This window comes from Penicillium soppii (genome assembly GCF_028829465.1).
Source record: "Penicillium soppii strain IBT 18220 chromosome Unknown utg000003l, whole genome shotgun sequence".
Taxonomy (NCBI): Eukaryota; Fungi; Ascomycota; class Eurotiomycetes; order Eurotiales; family Aspergillaceae; genus Penicillium; species Penicillium soppii.
Window position 1 is genome coordinate 1,756,845 of NW_026643233.1, and position 23,928 is coordinate 1,780,772.

At 47.9% G+C, this 23,928-nt stretch overlaps 11 protein-coding genes across 11 annotated transcripts; 4 read left to right on the forward strand and 7 right to left on the reverse strand.

The window, feature by feature from the left end:
- Window positions 1-319: 319 nt before the first annotated feature.
- Window positions 320-776, reverse strand: N7529_002797 (uncharacterized protein; the record flags this gene model as incomplete). Its single annotated transcript, XM_057238325.1, has 3 exons — window positions 320-502; window positions 646-698; window positions 770-776. 3 exons carry the CDS (start codon window positions 774-776, stop codon window positions 320-322), a joined length of 243 nt encoding a protein of 80 aa, XP_057100936.1.
- A 325-nt stretch (window positions 777-1,101) lies between these two features.
- On the forward strand, window positions 1,102-1,459 carry N7529_002798 (uncharacterized protein; the record flags this gene model as incomplete). Its single annotated transcript, XM_057238326.1, has 2 exons — window positions 1,102-1,172; window positions 1,222-1,459. The coding sequence occupies 2 exons, from the start codon at window positions 1,102-1,104 to the stop codon at window positions 1,457-1,459; spliced, it is 309 nt and encodes a 102-aa protein (XP_057100937.1).
- A 2,146-nt stretch (window positions 1,460-3,605) lies between these two features.
- On the forward strand, window positions 3,606-4,799 carry N7529_002799 (aromatic ring-hydroxylating oxygenase subunit alpha; the record flags this gene model as incomplete). Its single annotated transcript, XM_057238327.1, has 2 exons — window positions 3,606-4,273; window positions 4,328-4,799. 2 exons carry the CDS (start codon window positions 3,606-3,608, stop codon window positions 4,797-4,799), a joined length of 1,140 nt encoding a protein of 379 aa, XP_057100938.1.
- Window positions 4,800-5,381: 582 nt separating this feature from the next.
- On the reverse strand, window positions 5,382-5,750 carry N7529_002800 (uncharacterized protein; the record flags this gene model as incomplete). The annotated part of the gene is made up of 1 exon (XM_057238328.1): window positions 5,382-5,750. The coding sequence occupies one exon, from the start codon at window positions 5,748-5,750 to the stop codon at window positions 5,382-5,384; it is 369 nt and encodes a 122-aa protein (XP_057100939.1).
- Window positions 5,751-7,018: 1,268 nt separating this feature from the next.
- N7529_002801 (uncharacterized protein) lies at window positions 7,019-7,817 on the reverse strand (the record flags this gene model as incomplete). Its single annotated transcript, XM_057238329.1, has 2 exons — window positions 7,019-7,496; window positions 7,570-7,817. 2 exons carry the CDS (start codon window positions 7,815-7,817, stop codon window positions 7,019-7,021), a joined length of 726 nt encoding a protein of 241 aa, XP_057100940.1.
- A 751-nt stretch (window positions 7,818-8,568) lies between these two features.
- On the reverse strand, window positions 8,569-11,126 carry N7529_002802 (uncharacterized protein; the record flags this gene model as incomplete). Its single annotated transcript, XM_057238330.1, has 2 exons — window positions 8,569-9,838; window positions 9,892-11,126. 2 exons carry the CDS (start codon window positions 11,124-11,126, stop codon window positions 8,569-8,571), a joined length of 2,505 nt encoding a protein of 834 aa, XP_057100941.1.
- A 1,548-nt stretch (window positions 11,127-12,674) lies between these two features.
- On the reverse strand, window positions 12,675-12,893 carry N7529_002803 (uncharacterized protein; the record flags this gene model as incomplete). Its single annotated transcript, XM_057238331.1, has 1 exon — window positions 12,675-12,893. The coding sequence occupies one exon, from the start codon at window positions 12,891-12,893 to the stop codon at window positions 12,675-12,677; it is 219 nt and encodes a 72-aa protein (XP_057100942.1).
- A 1,647-nt stretch (window positions 12,894-14,540) lies between these two features.
- N7529_002804 (deoxyribodipyrimidine photo-lyase PHR1) lies at window positions 14,541-16,335 on the reverse strand (the record flags this gene model as incomplete). Its single annotated transcript, XM_057238332.1, has 2 exons — window positions 14,541-15,081; window positions 15,131-16,335. 2 exons carry the CDS (start codon window positions 16,333-16,335, stop codon window positions 14,541-14,543), a joined length of 1,746 nt encoding a protein of 581 aa, XP_057100943.1.
- A 986-nt stretch (window positions 16,336-17,321) lies between these two features.
- Window positions 17,322-18,293, forward strand: N7529_002805 (uncharacterized protein; the record flags this gene model as incomplete). Its single annotated transcript, XM_057238333.1, has 1 exon — window positions 17,322-18,293. One exon carries the CDS (start codon window positions 17,322-17,324, stop codon window positions 18,291-18,293), a length of 972 nt encoding a protein of 323 aa, XP_057100944.1.
- Window positions 18,294-18,535: 242 nt separating this feature from the next.
- Window positions 18,536-21,382, reverse strand: N7529_002806 (Kha1p; the record flags this gene model as incomplete). The annotated part of the gene is made up of 3 exons (XM_057238334.1): window positions 18,536-19,999; window positions 20,062-21,141; window positions 21,224-21,382. Coding segments are annotated over 3 exons (2,703 nt in total), but the record flags the coding sequence as incomplete, so codon positions are not given.
- Window positions 21,383-22,961: 1,579 nt separating this feature from the next.
- N7529_002807 (uncharacterized protein) lies at window positions 22,962-23,888 on the forward strand (the record flags this gene model as incomplete). The annotated part of the gene is made up of 2 exons (XM_057238335.1): window positions 22,962-22,994; window positions 23,067-23,888. The coding sequence occupies 2 exons, from the start codon at window positions 22,962-22,964 to the stop codon at window positions 23,886-23,888; spliced, it is 855 nt and encodes a 284-aa protein (XP_057100946.1).
- Between the last annotated feature and the right edge of the window lie 40 nt (window positions 23,889-23,928).

A 23,928-nucleotide genomic window follows, 5' to 3' on the forward strand; every position in this document is an offset into this window, starting at 1 on the left:
ATAGGTGTTTAGTTTTATTATGCTACATTATTACACGCCTAACTACATAGTCTCCTGCTAGAGATGCATCTACGGATAGAAACATCGATGATAAGTGAGAGAGCTATATAGATCAAATATAACTTACCCCAACTATCTAGGCACGCGGTAATCCCTCAATTCTAAAAGAAAGGCATTGTATACTTGCCCCCACTAACCCCAACCTGAGATACAGCCACCTGCGTCAGCGGCCTAGGAATGGGGGCCAAACTAACTGACAATTGGTGCTTTGCCTCGCCTAATGATAGTAGGGGGCGGTGGCACGCCTAATGGTGAGATTCTACTTTTCCAACTTCGCCGGGGTCCGTTCCAGCATATGAAATGGGAGATTTTCGGAATTCTCCAAGTCCCATATCCCCTCCTGCGTGTAAATATCAGACTTCAGCTTCGAGCGGATTGACTCAGCGTCGGTGTTGTTGACGATCATCACGCTACCCACAAAGGGGCGGTTCTCGACAGGGCCCTTTATGAATGAATGGGCAAAGATAGGGCCTGTGTTGGCTTCAGCTGGAGTACTAAAAAGAACCACGAACAGAAAAAGATAAAAATAGCAACTGAAAACAGCGAGCCGACCCAGGAGACATGGCCTTCCATGTGGAGACTTACGTAGCTGGGAGAGTGCTTGGGTCGGATGGCGATACGGCGGGCCAGCTTGTGTGCTGTTAGTATTGCGTGTAGATGAAGAATTGAAGAAATTACTTGCCACATTGAAATTATCGGGAAGAACAACCAGCCATTTCCGAGTGGAGAGCTTGGTAAACGCTACATTGTGCAAGGCACAACGAGCGGCGGAACGAGCAATAGATATAATGGCAGTGGTAGACTGACAGGGTGAGGTTCGCGTGGTGTAGGAAAGGCTGAACGTTGAAGGCAAAGGCCTGACTTTTGCGGTTTCTACCCCTCAAAGGATTTGCTGGTGTAGAAGGCGTCCTTACTTCAAAATTTATACTTTTCCAGCCCCTATGACTGTAAAAATACCCAGGGATTTCCTCTTCCATCCAACCATCCAACAAAGATCAGATCATAACCCCTTTGAAAGCCATACCAAAGAATCCGTGAGCAATGCCTGTCAGCCCATCCATCGTTCGCATGGCTAAAACAGCCGCTGCTACAGTGCATCCCCATCTACAATAGTATCATATACTTCGATTCACTTTGCACAATCTCGATTAACAAATTCAGCCTGGTTGTGATCTGCGGTCCCCCACATGGAGATCGAGCAGCTGTGCCTGCAGTTCCGATCTCGCCTGCCCATCAGACATTCACCGGGCAGACTCTACACGCACCTCGGCAGAATACTTCAAATGAATTGCATCAGAAGCTCCCAGCGAAGCGTGGCAACATGATTGCCCTCCGTGCAACAAGCCGCGAGGTAGTCCAGGAGCAGTTGCGCAACCACTCGTACGCACAGGGGATCTAGGGCATAAGTACGATGCGCATTTGGCCCTTGGAGACGGTTCACACGAGTGTTTTCGAGTCCAGGGGTAAAGGGAAGTGGTTCACTTTTGGCCATATTTAGTGTCTCGCACATTGTGCAGACACCTCTCTAGTAGATTTATCTGTGTACGCGCGGAGGGTGGTGTCGCTTGGTAAATGGAAACATGTCAATTTACTGCTTATCGGGTTGCTAAGCCCCATACATGGATCCTTTCTCTTTTAACCACTTGTCCTTCAGGATCATGTCGAGCTTGTAGAATGCAGCGTGTGGTTTTGATCTATAAAGCTCTGAAGAGGTTGTATAAGGTATGAGATAAGGTGAATAGACACTGGAAATTATCACTTGTCTTCACCTCATGAAGCTGGATGGCGCTGATATATCGTCGACGATCATGGACTCTATTGGTTGGCTGTAAGACATTGATGCCTCGATGGTTTTATAATCAGGCATCAATTCCCGGCACCATCAGTATCGAGTTCAATATATGGATGCGGACACCTAAAGGCTATTTGAAGATCGATTTGGGGTTTATCGTGCTGATAAGTGGCCCTCTGGGGCTAGATTCTAAACCAACTTGAAATATGTGGGTAGTCCGGAAGATATGTAGATCAGTGATACGATTCAGAGCCAAATATATATCTTGACACACGAGATCGCCATCAGCACCTACGCACCGGACAGCCCCAGATACAATGATAAAAATATCCAGAGGAGCTCTATACTCATTTAAGAAGTCTCTAATTAACAAAAGAAATATTTCTGGAGCAGGGAGGATGAGAAGATAACAAACCTAGAACGATCCGTCCGAGTTTCGAACTCGGACCGTTGTTTTTAGCAGTAGCGGAGGAAAAGGATCACTCAGCCATGCGAGACATTTACATTTCTGTATTTATCAGGCTATGGTCTATTGAAAAGAAGAAATGATCTTCAGTGGTAATATTTGGAATACTGAAGTTGGTCAGAAGAGAGAGAGAACTTTCTATATAAGAGATGCTATTTCCTAATTCAGACATCACAGTCCCCTAGCATACTACATGCACAACCAAAATGCGAATAGATTCACACAAACCTTTTTCTCCCACTGAAACTGATCTAACGTCTCTCGCGGCTTTTCACGTATATGGCATCCTCTAATCAAATCAGTCTCTATTTCCTTGGACAAGTTTGATCGATTCATAATCATATGCTTACCGCAGAGCGAGACAGAAACTCGACTTCTATTTTCTGATAACCTTGGGGGCCGGTAATGTCGAACCAAATTATAACATGAAGTAAATTAGGAGATCGCCACATTGAAGCCCAATAAATCGAAGCTTGGTGTATTCTTTTTGACCTACCGGAAGAGATAAGCATGTGACAAACTCAGGTCCGCTTCTATCTCTGCAATTGTTGGTTGAAAGCTGTCAAGCTGTGCTAGCATGGATTGGGGATACATTTCCATTCGGCACCGTCTTCAACAATCTGCATGGGATTCCTGGTCGCCCTCATGACTACACAGTCACCGTTCATGGACTCTTCATTGCAGTTATACGACCATGACATATTTGGATGACGATGATCTTGTTTGCTCCACGAACCCCGGATTACTGGTGGGGAATGATAAGGATAAGGACTTCCATTTACGGTATATGTAAACAGCCGGGGTCGGTTTTGCACCCGAACCGAGTTGATATCGGCGTTCTGGGTCACGATGGAACTCCGGGGACAGCCAATCGTGCGAAACCCTTTTTACTGCCTTGCCAGTGCTACCAAAGCTCGGGCTGAACATCTTTGGTTTCACGGAAGGGCGGGCATACTGGCCTTTAAGCCATCCGGTCCGGTTGGGAATCTACCGGTCACCTGATCGGTTTGATAGATACAGCTTCCACCTGGAATTGGTCCGAAATTGGCCACCTGATTGCAATGAGCTTCCAAACATGTCATTCGTCTCGGATCTGGCAGGGTCAGTACCGGCCACTCCATCATATTGGGCTCCCTGGACCGTGGTCCGTGTCGAAGTGTGGTGACAGCGATAACTATATAGATCAGACATGTTTAATCAATATCTCCATCAATTGAGAAACCACGGTTTCATTCTTATCTAATATCTACTCCGATTTTCAAAGATCTGTCTTTAGTTCCATATACAATGTCCTTCTTGAGGAACTACTTCGGCACTGCCGCCCCAGCCCCAGCAAAGGAAGGCAAGGCACCGATCCGAGCTCTTCCCGCTTCCTGGTACACATCGCAGGCCATGTACGAGCTCGAGCAGCGATCCATCTTCGGCCGAAAATGGCTTCTCACCACCCACAAGCATCGTGTCCCCAATGCGGGTGACTGTGTGAAGTATGACGCTGCCGGCTACGAGTTTGTCATCGCCCGAGATCTGCAAGGCAACGTGAGTGCATTCCACGCCAATGACATGCTCCCTGCCCACACCCACCTCGACCGCAATGGCTTTGTTTGGGTGAACCTCGACGCCAGCGAGACCCCCGAGGTCGCCTGGAAAGACGATTTCGAAGGCGTCGACGAGCAGCCTCGATTCGAGCACTACAATTTCGAAGACTACCGCTTCGACCACACCTGGGATATGGAGGGGGAATTCAACTGGAAGATCCTCGCCGATAACTACAATGAGTGCTATCACTGCCTCGTTGCTCACCCAGACATCCCCACCATCGCCGATCTCAACTCCTACTACGTCAAGACCAAGGCCGGCCACATCCAGCACTACGGAGCTCCCCGGCAAGACCAGATTGACAAGGGGTTCCGAATCGCTACGACCTACTTCTGGCCCAACGCCTCTTTCAATATCTCGTGAGTGCCTATCTTGTCGACAATGTATGTATGTAGCTAATCAATGCTATCAAGCCCCAACTTCTTCTTCATGCAGCGCTTCACACCCATCAGTCCCACCAAGTCTGTCATGCGTTACGAGGTCTACCGCCACAAAGATGCAACGGACGAAGCCTTCAACCTGATCAGCGACATGTACAAGCGCATCATGTCCGAGGACAAGGTACTATGCGTACACTCACAGAAAAACCTCAATGCCGGCGTCTTCGTCAATGGCCAGCTCCACCCCGAGATGGAGCAAGGCCCTCTTCACTTCCAAAAGACTGTGCGCGACGTCGTTGTCGAACACTACGGCAAGGAAGAGGAAGCCGGGCATAAGATCTGGCCTGCTCACCGTCGGGTGGAGGTGCCTGTGCTTGAAGAGAAGGCTACTGCTACCGTTGAGGAAGTTGCAACAGATGACTTTTCGTTCCGTACGGGCGTGGATAGATACGCTGAAGCGGAGTACTCCATGAACAGCGGATTTACGCCAGCGATTGCTGTTTAAGAAGGATGGGATTGGGTTTATGATGCTTAATGTGTTACTTTATGATTTTTCTAGCGTTCCATACGATTTTAATTGCCTAGACTGTGATTTACTGAACAGAATGAATTCTAGCTTTTTGTCTCTTAATTCTTGTGCATTCTGTTTCTTTCCTTGAATAGGCCTGAGATATCTTGCGGAGGCCTGGGATGGAAAAAAGGAAAAGCGAAAAGAGAGGGGGTTTGTAGCTTTCTCTAACCCCCTTCAGCCTCCATATTTTACAACTTGGACGTGTTTTGTCTCTATGTAGTTTCCCTTGACACATTTCTGGATCCAGGCACCGATTCGGATGGAGAGCGATCCCCGCATTGCGAGCACCAGGAATGGTATGTAAAGCGAGCTAGATTGGGTCACTTGAGAACATAGTTCATCGTCATCTACTAGTTACTAGTGGGAATCACTCTGTAAAGCAAAAAGCGACAATTTTTACCATGGGTTGAAAACTATAAATGTTGTAGGAAGATGACACAATGATTGTAGGAAAAAGTATTGGGAGGTGCATGGGATATTTCACCCCTCTCTCTCGCACCATCTCTGGATGACCCCTTAGACTGTTGGACCGTACTCCTTCATACTCACGACTTCATTGTCTAAGAATGTATTGGTTGGAACAGGAATGCGGGGTGCCTGATATTTCGCCTTGACGATCACTCCTTCTCGAACTTGTAGCCAAGAACTGTCTACCACGGTAAGGTTGCCGTCGAAGGCGATTGCCTCTACTTCATCCACAGTGAAAAGCCATACGTGTAAATTGGTCATGATGCTCGCAATAGCAGAACCTGCGTTTATTAGCAATTGACTGCGGTCGATCGAGATAGTGATTAAGGGTGGTGAGGCCTTGTCTTTGTAGAGAACCGTCATGAAGGTTTCTTTGTCTTTCATCCACACACGTTGAGAATCGTCGTAGAGACTCATTTCTCCCGTTGTAAAGAATCTTTTGTGATATCCCAAGAACTCCATACGGAGTAAATTATGAGCGATCTTTCATGCAGCTAGGTGGATGCCAATCTACTCCAATTCTAAAACATGATCACTATTTGTGATGGTAACATGCGACCCATTATCTAGGCGACTGGGAGTTTGCCGACCATCGCCCGTTTCTACAGACGCCTGCAAAACATTTAAAACCGCATGCTTGTCATCGTTATCGAGATCCTTAGGGATGCGAGTGTTGTGCAAGCGTGTATCAACTCTATTCAAAACTTTGACATATCCTCAACTTCGGCCTTGGTGATTTATGACTCGCCAACGCAGTACGATCTTTGTGCGGTGTTACCTGGAAAGCCGAGGTGAGAAGGATTCACTGCGCAAACTGCAGAAGCGCACTACCTACACAGTTCCAGCGCTGTCGATATGACAACACCGATGCTGCGCAGGAAATACTCCGAGATATCAAGCACAAATTTGCGACCCCTTCGCCCGAGAGAATACTGTAAGTTTGAGAATGCCCAACGGCTAATTATTCTTACGTAGTAGGTCCCTATGTTGCTCAGAAAAATGGCTGCATATCGTAGGAACTTCAAAAGATGCTCCCTCATCTCACTCTGGGATAGGGGCGATTCGCATGTCTGACTAATAAGTGGCATGATAAACTCACCTGACACTATCTCCTGGAGATGCCAATTCTCATTTTGGAAGTTCCATGGCACATGACACCCGAACACCAATTTCGGGCTCTCTGTCTCTCTCCCTCTCTTCCCCCTCGTCCGCGATATGTACGTCATCCGCAATTTCATATAGAAGATCTTTATGTTTATTGGTATTTCTTCATATTCATATCGTTAGGATGCTAAGCATATGGGTGTTTTGTTCCCTATCTTGAGGGATGATACATGTCTAGAGGAGGACATGTAGGTGGCGAGGATTTGAGGGCTTGGGATCCTGTGAACAGGGATATCTTGAGATGTTCTTTTTTCTCTTCCTCTTCTTCCTTCTTCCTTCCGCTTTTTGCAGCGGACCAGACAACAAGAGCCAAGCTTCTTTTGTTAAAAAGGTGGCTCGTGTCCGTAGGTTTTGATCATGCACATATGGTAGTTTGATTCACGGAAATCAATAGCGGGAAGTGGAAGTGCTTTTTTATAGCTACTTTCCATACCAATGTTTCTGGTGCATTGTTCCACCCAAAGAAATGATGAGATGATCATGCTGCAGATTTTCATGGACCAAAGGACAGCCCAACTCTTTCACCGATGATATGACCAATCTGCTGACTCCGAATGAAAGAAAGCATGCTTCAAATCTTCAAATTGGACTTCGTCGGGTATTGTCGGAGAGCCAACAGTAAATCCCGCGTCGGGATCAACAGGTAACCAATTTGATGTGAGACGGGTACTCCCATCGGGCATCTCAAGGGGTGTGAAACAATCCTCGACTTCCGCCATAGCTGAAAATCTATGCGGAGATGTGATCTGGGTTGAATTGTGCAATTGAGTATCCAGCCTCGGTACGAAGTCAAACTGCGTGTATTGCGTTTCTTCGATTTCGCCTTCCCACCCGCTTGTAGAGGCATGACTTGGTTCTGGGGAACTGCGCGTGTCTGATGTTGGGGAGCTTGGGAAGGGAAAGGCTAGCTGAGGCGAAGGTGTCATGAAAAGGGCTCTTTGTGTTGCTAACTGGTTTGTGCAAAGATCTTTCGGGGTGTTTTCAGAGGGAAATTGGAAACTAACCGGCAGTTCAAGTTAGCGGCGTGTTTCTCTGGTTTGTGCACCTCATTTGGGGAAGATGAAAGATGTACCTAGAATCTTGATTCATTTCACAGTCCTGTCTCACAAGACCAGCCTCATACCATAACTGCGGGTATGGTTGGAATGTACTCGTCTTGGCCTGGTATGGAGTGATCAGGTTGAACTCGGCCCAGCTGGGATCCAACTTTTCTTCGGTGAGAGAAAAGTCGATGCAAGGCTGATCAAACTGGTCTTGTTCCATGGGTATCGCTTGGAAGTCATCGACATGCCAGGCATACGGGAAGTGAGATTCGGTCATTGTGTAGATTGCCCGATAACAATGAGCCTGGTACTTGCAGAAAATGAAAATCAATACCTAGGTATGATCTTGGGGTCGTGGATATGTTATGTATGTATATACATAAGTAGGACGATGAAATCGAGAAAAGACACCAGAAATTGGAATAATCCTACTTCCCCGCAAACCTGGGGTCATGCTTAATTTATTTGAACAAGAAAACAAAATAAAACATGCACGAGCTGCGGAGAAAAAGCTGCGAAGCGAGCTTCAACGGCCTGCAGGTCGGCAAAAAGCAATTAACCGATTTCCCCGGATTTTGTGCCTTCGGTCCGAGACAAATGGCCCAATCGGTGAATTACTCCTATTCATATACGGAGGTTTAACTAATGAGAAATAGTTAATTAAAGTTATACATTTACTCGTGGTCGGGTAAATTGACATCTGTTTCATGTGGCGAAGAATTAATTAACCTTGGACCGAAATTAAATTACGTATGTATATGGTTAATATGTACTTGAAGTATGTACGGGCAATATATCGTCAAAATAGTACAGAGAAATTTCCCGAAAAACACCATATTTCCCCCCTACCCGAAAAGAAAAAGAAAGCAATATACAATGGGGTGTACCAAAACTAGTACACCCTTAAGGTAGTACACCCTTAAGGTCAAGAGAGATCCATTGTGGGGAAAAGGATTGTGTTCCCCCACAAGTTCATGATCGACAGGAACCAGAAAATCAGAAAGATCGCGATCTCAGTATTTGCGGGGCTAAAGAGCCAATCCAGTGCCCTTGCGGGTCCAGCGGTATAGTGCTAGAACCGCTTTGCGGCGATGTCGAATTTCACTCGGATTGACCGGGCGACCCCGCGCCTGCGCAACGGCGGAGCGCATGACCTGTCGGAAACTGCGCTGATATTCGGTATTCAAGGTGACGACGCAGGACTCGGTGGCCCGGATCATAGTTTCACATGCGTTGAGTATGCCCTCGCCCGCTTCTTTCTGAAGTCGCTCTACAATCAGGAGCAGCAGAAAACTGCCTTGGAGCAATTGAATGCCGAAGAAATACGGCATGAAGCTGATGTCAGGGTCGAAACGGAGAATCTGTTGCACGGAGTCGGCTGCTTCTAGCGCGTGGGAGATGGTAGATGCGAAGGCAGGGGAAGAGGTCCAGAAATCCTTGTCTTCGATCAATGAGACAGGGTCCCACTTTCCGACCAGAAGGATATGGAGGACGTGAGTGAGATAAGATGAGTAGGCAATCACAGTTTGGGTGTGCCAAGAATACGCCTGCGACAATTGAGGATCGACCGGTTGATCCGATTTATGGGTGTAGGCACTCGATAATGATGCTTCGGGGTCTGCCGCGGTCGCCGCTGCAAACGTCGTCAGGCTAGCCTTGTAGATCTCCAGCTGGCGGAGCACCTCGGCAACGTGAATATCCCAGGCCTCTTTGCCTTGAAGGCGAGCGCCGAGAGTGGGGTGATTCCGTGCCTGATTGAGGTCGATTAGTTCTCCGGTGATGGTCATCAGTGGTAGGAAAAAGCCGAGAATGGAGTGGTCATGGCAAATGAAGTTGGGGAAGATGCGACGTTTGTTTTGGTTACCCGACCGAAGGCATTGGGGGCCGTCTGGACGAGGGCTATTGCTGTGAATAATGCCTGCTTGCCAGGCGCTTTCATCTAGAGGAAGGAGCAAGTCCTCGCTCTCGGCATCGAGGAGGGCGAGTGGACGGTTGTAGCACAATGCCAAATGACGGTCCATGATATACAGGAGCCACCACGTTCTGCGTCGCTCTTCGCGGTGCTCTTCCGTAATGGATCCATTGTGCAGATCATGCGTTTTGTCACACACGCAATTTAAGCTTGGGCGTGATGGATTCGAGTAGTCAAAGCCCAGAGCGCCGGGAGAACCAGGCCATCCGCCTAATCCGTAACCGAAGGAAGGACTTGAGCCATCTGTCAGGCTGTCCACGCTCGGGGTAATTTCCATCTCTTGGTTCAATTTGAGTTCTCGAGCTAGCGTAAAAGCCGCATGCCACCTATGCAGGAGTGAATAAAGCTTACAGGGGTAGGGATCAGGGGTACAACGAACCATCTCATACTTGCCGCCTTCTGCTCACTAGACGAGATAATAGACGCAACATGAATATATGTAATAACATCATCTAGAGAGCCAGCGGGGCCCACCAATCCTTTATCATCGCCGACCCCTTCAAATGGGTGGTGGGCGCTGGCGGCTGAGAAATCTTGCGCTGTAGTCGCATTTTCGGCCGGTGAAGGGTCCTGGTCTTTGAAGGAGACATGGATCAAAGGACGTAGGAGCCGAATGATCAACGCGCAGAGAAATTGACATATTTTTCTGCGCTGCAGAGGCGAGATGGATAATGAAAATGCTCGGTCATCCACAGCAGCAACCCATAGCATACTTGCCAACAACGCAGGACTTGTCGGCCGGGGACGATCCACACTGAGAAAGGAAGACTTTCGCAAGACATAGCAATGAATATGGTGACACACGGGATGCATATGAGTCGAAAAAGCACTGGTGAAGTAGAGTTCAAGCAAATCACACACCAATCGACGCGGTAGGTTGTTTTCAATGAAAGGCATCACTGGCTCCAACACCGGGTACTTCAATGGCGACCGTGATACCGACGATTGTCTCTGTCCGGAACGATTCGCCCCGGACACAGACGGTATGGGTGGCGGGCGCTGACTTGGTCGATGACCAGCCAAGTCCACTGGATTCCAAAGATCTATCAAACGAGGGAGAGGCCGGTCGCTGCCGCTTGCGCCATTGAGCAATTCGTACGAGTCGGGCGACAAATGTGCTGCTGCAAGCCATTCCTCCGTAACATTGAAGTTTGCGTCAGGTTCCGGACGCTGCGACAGCGAGGCATCCACCACAGATCTGCGATCATCGACGCTGGGTGCCGACAAAGCACTCACTTCATTGGACTCTCGCGAGCGCTGAGAGGTTGACCCATGGGAACTATTGCCCGCCGGCGACAACACCTGATGCAACTGCGGCATCGACCGGCGCTTGTGTTCCTCACTCTCGTTTTGAGACTTGACTTCGGGGTCCTGGGCCTCGGCGCAGTTTGTAACGTTGGGCTTTGATCTTGCTATGCGGCCTCGCTTGCGGCGCTCACGGGTAAATTCGCAGCTTATGTCACTGCGCAGACATCTTGAACAGGGAAAAGCTCGGTCGCATCGTACTCGACGTGTGTGGCAGGAGTCGCAGGCTACTCTGTTTCGCCGCCATCGTCGTTTGCCGTTGGGTAATTCAATCGGGTCGACCTCAGCCGATGGCTGATCTTCTTCCATTTCAGAGCGTCATTGACCTTTGGGAGTCGATTTTGAAATGACAGGATCACCAAAAATCTCCAAAAGTCCAATAAAAGATCGAGAAAATGAAGAGAAGAAGAACGTTGCGGGGAAAATGCGCTAATGTCTCACCCGCATTTACCATTTGGAGAGAGACATTGCACCCGATCGAAGTGCTTATACGTATACATCCTGCTCTGCCAAATTTGCTCTCGGGCGCCGGAAAGACAACTTCATACGAAAATCACATCAACCATTTGTGCAATTGTCAAATGAAAAAAACAACCTCGTCAATGCAGTTGCTCTGTCTAGTGCAGGTTGGTATGGTGTCGCTGCCTCAGAGATCTGGCAGGTAGCGGCAAACCATGCAAACCATACAATCCATGCAACTTATGCAATCCATCCCCAGGGATCAGAGTGTCCCTGTATCAATCCTCAAAGGGACTTGGAGCCTCTTGGTTGGGAATGCAAAAAAGCACGCTCAATCCGTTATCAGGCGGTTTGGCCGAGTGGTCTAAGGCGATTGACTCGAAATCAATTCTCTTCGGAGGCGCATGTTCGAATCATGCAGCCGTCGATGATATTCTTTTTTTAAAAAAATATCTATTTTTACACATTCAATTTTCTAATATATATATATCTTAATGTCATAAATAACAAAAGTGTGATTCTTGTTTTATGATGGCTTAGTTAACAGGCTATCTATTAGGAGGATCTCTCTCGGAAGCAATGCACAATTAAATTCCGCTGACTAGCAGGCGGCGGGCGGCGATCATAGAAATTATAGATATGTGATAAAGGCAATATGAAACCGTTATGATGATACGACTACCTAGGTAGTGAGACTAGCAGGAAGAACGATTAGATTTATAGAAGGGCATTACACTAATGTTATCCTAATCATAATGTAGAGGAAAAGAAGGAGAGAGATACAGTTGATTTCCTGTTAACATAGGTGCTCAATAAATCTACAAAGAGCATACCCTAGCCTATTTCCTACTTGGCTCTCGGTTCCTTCTAATCTTTTCCGCCAACTTCTGCTTTACTAGTACCCCTCTACCTAGGTATGTCAGGACCACAGTACGGAACAGGTCTAATAGGCAGCAGCTAGGACATTAGCCCTAGTTCCCTTCGCAGCCTTTCTACCACCACCAGCCCTGAAATCCTCCGCAGTAGGCTTATATGCCGTCATAAGCCTAGCACTCAGATCCTAGTGCGTTCTTTTTGCAGCTGAATGCAATTACAGCCCCTCTAACGCCCTGAACTTCGGCCAACTATGGATTCCCCATGACTCCTATAGCACAAATAGTGGAGAGTGATCTTAAATCAGAGTTGTGAGCTACAGGGCAGTTAGAAGATAGGATCTATGGCCCTTGAATAATTTTCTCGATAGGTACTGTATACCTGAGGCTAAGATAACATAGGACCTCTACACGATAGGGTTAGATATTCTTCTATAGAAACCATGTCATATTTCCTTACGAAGGTAATTTTCTATATCTTTCATACTACACCTAAAGCCTATCAAGATACACAATTCGGAGAGCGTCAAGGATTTACGCGATGAGTGTGGCACGCATCACCGACGATGAATACACGCTCCTTCAGCAAGTAGTTACTGGCTACTGCCTGGCCGATATGATAAGAAGAGTACCAGTCCACCCTTTCCCGCTGCAACCAATATGGCTGGAATATCTTTTGAGCAGCTTGCTTGACTCGGGTCTCAGCAGCCAACATACGAGAATGCTCCTCCGGTGGCGGAAACATTTGTACGTAAATCTTACGTTTGTTCAGTAGGTCTTCTTTTGATCAGTTCAATACCCAGAAGTTTTCGAACAACATTTTTCGCACCGTCAGCCCCCAGAAGATATTTGGCTTCTATGGTGGAATATTTGTACTGTGGACGTGAATCAGCTGCACGTTGATGGGGTACTGGGGATCATCGCTGTCGTAATGAACACTCTTGATCGAGCACGGACGGCCAATCTCCAAGCCCTTTTTGCTTGAGGTCATCAATAAAGGTACTCTCGATGCGCCCCTGGTGCAAGATTGTGGAGAATGGAAATCGAGTATCAATTGATTTTGGAAAACTCCTCCATGTACACGTTCGATCGATGTATTCCTGATTTTCGCCTGGTGCGGTGTGAGTTGCATGAAGTAAGGAAGTTGCTGTCTGTCACAAAAAGCCGTTTTGCCCTTGACTATCCCCCCGCTAATTCACCCAGAAGTCAAAGTAGCCAGGGGAGAAATATTTTAATTTGAGAAGAGTATGCTTCCCTTCCTCGTCATGAGTTTCACCTGCGACAGTAGCTCCTTCTGGGTATTCTATTTCTTTCCCATGATCTTAATGGTCATTGGAGCAGATACTCAATTCAACATTGCTAATGAAAGTCTACCTTCCCTAAGTCGATTCATCGCCTGACCACTCGTTGATGGACATAGATGTATGTGATGTCTTCCTGATCATCCCTGGATCAATCCTTGGGCGGAAGCATCTTCAACGCCGTCACGGAACTCTGCACTGCTTCGCTGCAGAAAAGACCGAACTAATTCACATTACTCGAAAGTGGAAAAAAAACAGAGCGAGGGCCAGCTTATCACGAATGGTAATGCCATCAAGCCATCTACAACCGCCGAACTCTTGGAGTAGGGGGTAATCTTTGATCACGAGCTTCGGTGGAAGGAAATGCACAGCAGCAACTAGTCAGTTCCCAACGATATTGCTCTAGACCTTTGTCCCCTCCCCTTCACGGACACGATCTACATACTTGGACAACATATCCTTCATTTTTGACCAAGGACTTGGCTTTCTGCGTCAAAAAGACAAAGTCGATTATTCTACCGCAGACCCCACTTCTTGGCAAGCAGTTTCCAGGTAAAGTAGTAAATATTGAAAAAAGGGTACCTGTGAGAAGCATGAAAGCTCCAAAATCAAATGAGCAGTAACCCTTGCATTGGTTCCAATTAGAGGCAGCTAGATTCAAAGAGATATATCGAAATCTATGAGAGGTCAATTGTGATGGAGCTTTGCATGACATATGAGAAAAGTGGTCGCCAAATTACTAGGATCCTTTGGCTCAGTCTAGGCTGTGTCAATGCAGGAACAATTCCTTCCAACTAAATCTTGTTGGGATGGACGGGGTCTGCTGCCGACCACATCGAGTAAGGTGTGCTACATGCATATGTCGGGGTTCTGACGTTCTCCATTGATATCAGTGGAAACGAAACCAGTCAGGCACACACCACAGTTGTTGGAATGGAAACTTTCATTTTGTGCTGCTTGGAGATCATTCTCGTAGCTAGTTTGGAAATTTGCCGTCAAGTTGCACTATGGCGCAGTTGCTCCAACCATTTGATATCGATCGTATTGTCATTGAAACCACCTCTAATGCGCTCTTCTATATATTACATAACTTATTTCTGAAGTGCGCTCTTGAATCGCTCCAACGCCCGAGTTCTACTCTCCGCGTGATCAACTATGGGTTTGGGATACCCGTTCTTTTGCGCGATGGCCGCCGCTCCCCGCGCATAGGGCTCATGGATGGCTTTACCGGACACATCACGCAGCTCTGGCAGCCAGTGTCGAATGTACTCCCCCTCGGGATCAAACCGCTCACTCTGTCGGAGAGGATTGAAGATACGGAAGTAAGGTTGAGGGTCGACACCAGTACTGGATCCAAATCCCCACCCACCATGGTTGGAGGCAAAGTCTCCATCAATCAAGTTCTCCATGAAATATCGCTCACCCCGACGCCAATCCAACATGAGATCCTTGGTCAGGAAAGAAGAAACGACCATGCGCGTGCGATTATGCATCCATGCTGAATGCCGAAGCTGGCGCATGGCGGCGTCAACGATCGGAAACCCGGTTTTGCCATCGCACCATGCTTGGAATACCTCTTGATCGTACTCCCACTCGATATTGGTATGCTCGGGCTTGAAACACTTGTTCATACTGGCTTGCGTTAGAACTGGCTAACCTTCCACAGGAGACGAGCACTTACCAAATAAATGGCCAATTTACCAGGACATGTTTGTAAAAGTCACGCCACGCCACCTCGCTAATCCAAGTTATATAACCGGGGTCATATCTGTCGAGGTGACCCTTGTTGATCCTCTTCGCGGTAGCAACGGCGGTGCGTGCACTGAGAGCTCCGGAGGCGAAGTACGGACTGAGAACAGAGGTGTGTTCACCGGGCAACATACTCCGTTGCGCCTCGTAATTCTTACCCTTTTCCTCGAGGAATTTGTTGAGTCGCTGCATAGCCTCATGTTCACCGGCTGGATACAGCTTTTCGAAGCGTTTCTTTTCCTCGTCCGGCAAGGCGTGGGTCTTCGGTGCCGGGGGCACTTTACAGTCAAAAAGATCCTTGAATTGCTGGCGCGGGTTTCCGGGATTGGAACCTGGTTCTTCGGAAACCTCGAGATAATCCGGGTTCTCTTTCAAAAAGGCGAGCCAGGAACGATACCACGGGGTGTACACCGCGTACTGCTTCCCTTGCCCGCTGGCAAGTTGACCCGGAGTGACCACACAAGTATCGTGGGTTGGGGCAAAATTGATATCATTGTTTGCACAAAGTCGGACCAGCTTGGCCTCGCGCCTCAGTTCATCCACTTCGTACTCGATATTGGCATAGAGATGCTTCGCTTGCCATTGTTGGCACAGCTCCAGGATGCGATTCGGGATGGCCTTGCGATTTTCCTGCAACTCCATATACAACGGGATATCCAGCTCGCCCAGATCCTGCTGCAGTCGCTGCAAAGTACGCAGGGTGAAATCAACACGGGCAGGACTGGTCGAATGTGCCGTCCAATCTTGGGGAGAGGCAATGTAGAGACCGATCAATGGCACTTGGTGTTCTTTGGCCGTCTGGTAAGCCGTGAAGAGGGCTCTATTGTCGGAAAGACGGAGATCACTCTTGAACCAATGTACCACTGCGCTGCCCACATCCAATGCTTGTCGCTTGTCGGCCGTTTCCTGGCAAGCTTTCTTCAATGTCTCGATGGGGCGTTCTAGGTCTCCATCGGTGTACGCTTGGCACCGTTCGTTGCTCATCTCCGGTGGGTAAAATTCGCGTAGGACAATTCCAAACTCCTCGGCTTGCTTCGCATTTGGATGTGGTTGGCGTAAATCAGGACGACCTTTCTTGCTGGCATGCGAGCCATCAGGCTCTGGCGTATCGGCCTTTCTTTTTGTTTTTGGCGGCATGGCTAGGTTTCGAGAGAATTGAAATTTCAATTGATATATACGAATTGAGCGATGACACAGATAAGTAAGTAAAGGCAGCTTCTGCATGTCAATAAAACAAAAGAAAAGGGGAATTGAAGAGAAAACAAGCAAAGAATAAATGAAAGATCGACGAGAGATCGAGATCGTGATCGAGATGACGTCAGTCGTTCGATCTTGCAGTTTGCTTTCTCTTCTTTTCTTTTCTCGACTCTCACCAACAGCCTACCTTGCTTTTAATTTGTTCTCATCTCTGGCAGTCAACTGGTCCAGACATATACCTCTATATATATATATATATGTGTGTGTGTGTATATGTATAGATTCATGAGTGAAAATGAGATGGTTTTCTCACTACATTCCGAACTGACCATGCCCCTTTTCAGGTTCAAATAACCAGAACCAAGTCCAGCAAGGGGGATGTGTTACATCGTCTCGCATTCCCTCACCGGCGAATTCGTTCAACGGCGAATCTGTTCCTATATACATGTACACATACTAATATTGTGTATCATGCATGCCCTTGGGAGACAGACAAATTTTAAAGTTCCCCAGATCCGAAAGCGAGAACGAATGAGATACCAACAATCGTCGTCCTCCCCCACAAATTTGGGAGGTCCCACGAGAAACCCCGTCTTGATTCGTTCGGACTCGTTCAGACTCTGCTTTTGATTGAAACGACCCATGGAACGACCGCCTGAGGAGCTGTCATGGATTGGGGATTTTTCTCCATACCCAAAATTTGTTCTCAACCATGATAATGCTCGCAACTGCTATGACTTTGATCAGATTGGCAATGATGGAAAAAATCTTTATTGACTTCAAACTTTTGTTATGAACTAGTCCCGTCATAATCATACCCCTTTCCTCGTTTTCAATCTCTTACTCTTTTTACACTTCCTATTTTCCTACCCAGGTACTCTCTCTCTCCCTGTCTCCAGACAGTGGATTGAAACAATGTCATATCAATGGCCTCCGACTCCGCCACATCCATCGCCACAGCTTTAATCCACAACTACGGCTCCTCCTCCTCCCTACGTACCGGAATCTTCGCCGCCTTCTCTGCTGTAGCATGGTACAACGCTATCGAACTGATAGTGCTTTGTTTCTTCTCGTTCAAACGCTGGAAAGGCACCTACTTCTGGAGCCTACTCATCTCCTCCGCGTGCATCATCACCCACTGCTTGGGATTTATTCTTCTGTTTTTCCCGACTGGCGTGACACCATGGCTTTGTGTTACACTCATCCTCATCAGCTGGGTCGGCATGGTTACCGGTCAATCGGTGGTGCTCTGGTCACGGTTGCATCTGGTCCTCCAAAATACCAAGTTACTACGAGGTGTGCTTTACATGATCTGTGTCGATGCTGTGTTATTCCATACCCCTGTGTTTGTGTTATTGTACGGCACCGTTGCGCATCCGATTGGAGTCTTTGCCAACGGATATAGCGTAATGGAACGGATTCAGCTGGTTGGGTTCTGCGTGCAGGAGTTGATTATTTCCAGCATCTACGTCTGGGAAACAGTCAAACTTCTACGGCTCAGACCAGAGGGTCGTCCGCAAGGAATCCTGAATCAGTTGCTGATCATCAATCTCGTGATCTTGCTCCTGGATATCGCGATCGTGGTCATCGAGTATGTGGGCTACTATGCCGTGCAGGTGATGTTCAAACCTGTCGCGTATAGTATCAAACTGAAGCTTGAATATGCCATTTTGGGGAGACTCGTTGCCGTTGCGCGCGGTGGCTATGACAGCCAGGAATTACCATCGAGCAACCGTGAGATCAGCGAGGTTAGCTCATTCCCATCGGACAGGGATCCGCCTTCAAATGTGGGGTCCAGGCGTACCAGTCGTCGACAGGACAGTCCGCCTTGGTTCTGGGAGGGGGCGTCGTCGACTCATACTACTTCTATTTCATCCGGAGTTGTCAGAGATCCCTAACGGTTTATTTTCTTTTCCCTTTATTTGTTGCCGGGTCTGGCGTCCGGGGGTTTCATCGGTACAGAATGCGGCGTAATTACTCTGGTTTAAGAGTTGTAATCTAGATGTCTACTCATTCCACATACTATATGATTTACGACAAGGGAAAAGTCTCTCGAAATACTTATATTCAAATGAGCAAATTGAAGTTCCATGATATGCAGCAGTATTCAAGTGCTTGACAACGAAATGAACAAATATGTTCAGCGGTAGTAATCAGCGAGTCCACTGTGAGTACCAGACTGTAGCACCAAAACACTGCCGTAGATCTTGTTATCAGGCTGGACCATCGCGGTACCAAGAGCCCCAAGCGCCTGACGGGTGTCTTGTCCAATATTGTCCTCAGAGAGGCCAAGTTCGATCTCAGAAGAGACGCTGCGCCGCCCAACGACCACGATGTTATTCGCTTTGTTAGACGTATGGCCCAGCTCTTCTCGTACCGAGAGAATGGCCATTCGGACTGGATCGGATAGAGACTCGGTTAAATCAGGCTGGCTGAAGACGACGCGGTCTGATAATTCTTCTGGTAGTGAGTCGCGCAGCGTCTCGAAAAAGATCAGGTCAGATTGGGAGGTCGATGTTTGGAGCGCGCTTGAGCTTAAAGGTGAAACGACGGTGGTAACGCCTCCCTTGTGGGCATCGCTATTCCGTCCACCGATGTGAATCACTGTTGCTGTTACTTGGTCGTTTTTGGCAAGCTGCATGACAAAACGGAGAGCGAAGCGGTCATCCTCGCCACCGAAAAATGGAAGGACGACGTGATGGGAGCGGGTGTTGTTTGGTTGACGGGACCAAAGCGAAGTCTGGATACTCATACCACTGGCAGTGCGTGAGATGGCAGGCCGCTTAGAGGATGACCCCGGTCCGTACTCGATCAAGATACCGACATGACCAGAGACCCGTTGGAGGATATCAGAGACGAAGCTGGTGTAGGCACCGTTCGAGAATCGATTTGCGTCCGAGACGTCGAGGCCATTTTGGCGGTCAGCCAGGGTTCCAGTCTCGCTCCAGGGGAGAAGAAGAAGATCTGCGGTGTCCTGTTGCGCCATACCGATGACGGTGTCTGCGTAGGAATGCTCGGGTACAACAGAAACACCTGCCATGAGAGCAAGGTCGTGCCAGTCGCCGAAGGCGCGGAATGTGTTGACTACTGGATCCCATAGTGCGTGCTCACCCGCAGCGGCAACTTTCATCACGCTGGAGTCACGGTCAGTGAGTTCCATCAGCCTGACACCGTGTACCCGCAGCGTCGCATCTTCTTCCTCTTCGGAGGGGATGGGGTCCTCGATCGTTTGGTCGCTCTGCTTTGGCCTTTTCGTAGGGTGAATCCGCGACGACAGAGATGATCGGCGCTTTGAGCTAAGCAAAGCTGCCAAGGTACAAATACCTGAAAGCCCATCTAGACGAAGATAGACGAGGAGCTTTCGCACAGGGGTGCTCTTCAGTTGATCTTTGGCAATGGCAACGCTATCATTACGGTCAATGCGGTCAACAGGGTTGCCGTCCCAGTCGATCTCTCCTCGTCTCCATCGCTCGACCTTGACTTGGTACCAATTTGGATATAACACAGTCGTCAGAGGGGTTGTCAGGAATGTAGTGACCAAGGCCATAACGACGAAGATGGTGAACGTGCGGGTGCTCAAGATCTTCGCTTGTAGACCGATGTTCTAGGGTTCAAATTAGTTAATCTCAACTACAGGAACCCCATGGAGAAAAAAGACTGACTCACCAGCACAATTAGTTCGACCAATCCCTTGCAACTCATCAAGACACCAATAGAAAAGCTTTCGCGCCATAGCATACCACAGAGACGGGATGCAAATGCGCCTCCAGCCACCTTGGCAATAAAAGCAATGGCAATGACACCAACAACATAGGCCCAGACGATCCCTGAGTCCAGCAAGCCCAAGTTGGTGCTCAGACCAGAGAGAGTGAAATAAAGTGGCAGGAAAAGGGCTCCAACCAAATCCTCGATCTTCTCCGTGACCTTGATGGCAAACCCACCTTCATGTGGACAGATCAAACCAATCACGAACCCTCCAAAAATGGCGTGAACACCAATAACCTGGGTGAAGAACGCCGAAGCCAATGCAATCAGCAAGGTCAGCGCTACCACTGACTGACTAGGACCTTTCTGCAAACTTCCTGTCCTCTCAAGGAAGCGAAGGAAGAGTGGGCGGAATGCGAAAGTCAAGAAAAGCATGTAACCCACGCAAACCAGGAGCACGTATAGCGCAGTAATGCCACTGCCCGCATTGACAAGCGCCACGCACAGCGCGAGTAGAATCCAACCAACCACATCATTTCCGACACCGGCAGAAAGCACGATGACACCGACGCGGGTGGAAAGCAGCTTCAGCTCCGTCAAGATACGGCAGAGCACAGGGAAGGCGGTAATGGCCATGGCGATACCGATGAACAGCAAATAAGTCCCGAACTGGATAGGCTTGGTGCCCGGGTCATCATGAAACTCATTGTACAAACCGTACGAGATGGCACAACCCAGTCCAAACGGCAGGATCATGCCCGCAGCGGACACGCTCAGAGCGATCCGCCAGTTACTGATCAGGAAGCGAAGATCAGTCTCTAGACCAACTAGAAAGAGGAAAAGCACTAGTCCCAGGTTGGCGACTACATTGAGACTGGGAATGCTGGCCGTTGGGAAGATGGCATCGGTAAATCCGGGGATGCGACCCATAACGGATGGGCCCAGAACAATTCCTCCAATGACTTCTGCGATCACTCGAGGCTGACGAATCTTTGAGAGGGGCCAGTGGATCAAGCGACACAGCACAATAATAATCACTGCCTGAAGATGCTTCAGTTCTCAATCTTTTTTTTTAGAGAAAAGGGGTAGAAAGCCCCAAAGAACAGAAGAAGAGTAATATTACCTGGATAATAAACAACACCAGCGGGTTCTTAGAGTCGTAAACGGTTGGGTTGCCGCCTTCGAGGATACCACCCTGCGGGCTCACTCGTGCGGCACTGGTGGCCGTAGCCGTCGTTGTTGCAGTCGCCATGGATTGAATACCCAGCAGAAGATGGGGAGATCTTAAGAGATCAAGATCCAAGTCGGAGTCCGAGATGAAACAGAGAGAGAGTCAGCTTTAGCCCCCCACGACGGGAAAGATGGGATCATCCAATAAGAATCAGAGGGCCCATGGATCCTTCCAAGGCTTGGCAAGCTGTCTAGACTCAATTTGGTACAGTTCAAATGACGGAGTCTGGGCTGATCATGGGCTTGTTATGGCCTTCAGCTGCCTTCGTATAATATTGACGGCGTTGGGAAATATCCAAGTTCCGCATGCGGTCTTGGGGTAGTGGCTTCACTTAACTGCATCCAGGATAACATTATTGTACTAATTTCAAGTAAATAGAAAAACAAAAACAAAGTGATAAAGACACTCCAAGAACAAAGACAATTTCCAAAAGTTAATCTCCGCTTTTCTTTTTTTTCTTTTTATAAAGTTCCCACGTGGTGGGTGACAGCTCGGGCCTTTCTCAAGCAGATGATCGACAATATTCGACAATATTGCACTCCCTGCTTTTCCAAGAAGTACATGTGTATTATCGTTGCCTTTTGTCTTTGCCTGAACTCTCTCCCGTATAGTTAGTGACATGTAAATTGGAATATAAATTCTATAAATTTCACTCCCTCAGATCTAATTTTTTGAAGTTCGCGCATTCCAAAAAATCATGAACCATCTCGTAAGTAGAATACGAGCTGCACCTTCGAGTGCATGGCATGATGCGCCATGTGAGGTCTCTTTTTCTTGGAACGGCCAAGCTGCTTATATCCTATATGTCAATATTTTTTGCTTAACAAAAGCTGATTCCAAGCGCTCTCTGTTTATTTCACTTTCACCACCATCCTCTTCGGGGTATAGGCATGCTTCCTGCTTTTTAGGTGATCGCTCTCCTTTCATGTTCCATTGTCTGTATATGGACCTAAGAGTCAACTTAAGAGTCATCCTCAGAGGCATCGATGGCATAACATCCTTGTTCACTTGGAGCATGAACCATAGAATAATTTGGTAACATGAAACTTGGTCTCAAGAAGTGTGCGCATGGCTAGTCAGTTCAGTTATACTGTACTTTATATCGAGGTGATAGGACTTTTCCCATATGGAAGTGGGAGGGAAGTGAAAGATATCGAAAAGATGCGCGATTTTGTATACGATCCACTTCGTTTAGATCAGATGAAAACAACACAGTGGGAAATTTTTGTCGCCATTTTAGTCTCTATGGGTTGGTCCACTACACTCTCTCCTTTCCTCCTCAACTGTTCACTCACACACAAGGTCTACGTTTGCTGTTCTTCACAACATTTTTCATATTTACATGAATCTAGTATCCTCAACAACGGCAAGAAGCAATGATTGATAACAGAAAGCTCAATATCCTGGACGCTCTTCTAGAGGAGGAGATCGATTTTCCTGCTCTCATACCTGAAAGGTAAACACCTGTACCCATTTCAGTCTTGTCTAGGTTCGCCCACTTTGATCTGCAAGTATGGATCTTGCTCAAGTTCGCCAGTTTTGGCTTATATTCCCTACTTTGCCCACTTCGCAGCCGCAAGTTTGTTAAAATATGCCACTTACGTCTTCATCTAGATCCGAGACCCCAAACATGCCGGTAAACAGCAATGACTGGCTTGAGAAGGTATGCACATCAAATTATATGGATCAGCTCCTTCGGCTATCAAATAACTTTGCTGATTGTCTTTCGCACCAGGAGCTGCCAATGGACACTCCATCTGAAAGTTCAGGTGAAGGCCATTTCAACACAAAGTCCACATTTATAGCTCATGTGCCCCAGCAACTTTACCCTCACTCTCAAGTCATTGAATGGACTAAGAATCTCACTGATTTACTTGACGGTATTAAAAGCCTACCCCTCGCCGAGGCCCGCTTGTTGGAAGCCGGCAAGACAAAGTTCCCCAATCTTCCGATCATCCGAATCGGTCTTCGACACACTCCTTGTGAGGCCGAGAAAGGGTTTCGCACTATCACGATCTCGAATCTGCCTTCAAACACTTCAATGGACCAGGTGCTTCGGGCGATCCGCGGTGGCGAAGTACTCTCCGCATGTATGTGTAACACAGTGCGCATCACTGGTTTTCTGACTGCCTTCATCACTTTCGTAAACTCATCGGGAGCAGCCAAGTTCTTGAGTATCGCTGAGCAGGAGGGTTGCTATGTCGCCTTTCAGAAGGTCGAGGTGAATCTTGTTGGGACTCCAACATATCCCATGCGCCGCATTCTACAAGATCGGATCGTCAACCGTGGCCGAACCCGCACTCTGACAATCTGCAGTGCAGATCGATCCATCAAGAGAACAGTTCATTTGATACTGTCTGACTCTATCGTTGCTGCATACATCGAGGGCTTCAAGGAGCATCAGACTCGAGAAGAAATCACGATTCTCTTTCATTCGATTGAAATGGCAATGCGGGCATACAAACTCCTTCAAGTTTGCCCCGGGATTGAGAAGATGTGGTTCGGATCCGATCCCTGCGGGAAAACTCCTCAGAACGAGGACACTCCCCCGAACTGAGGAAGAGGTGATATGGTACTGGTTGAAATGAAAAGTAAGT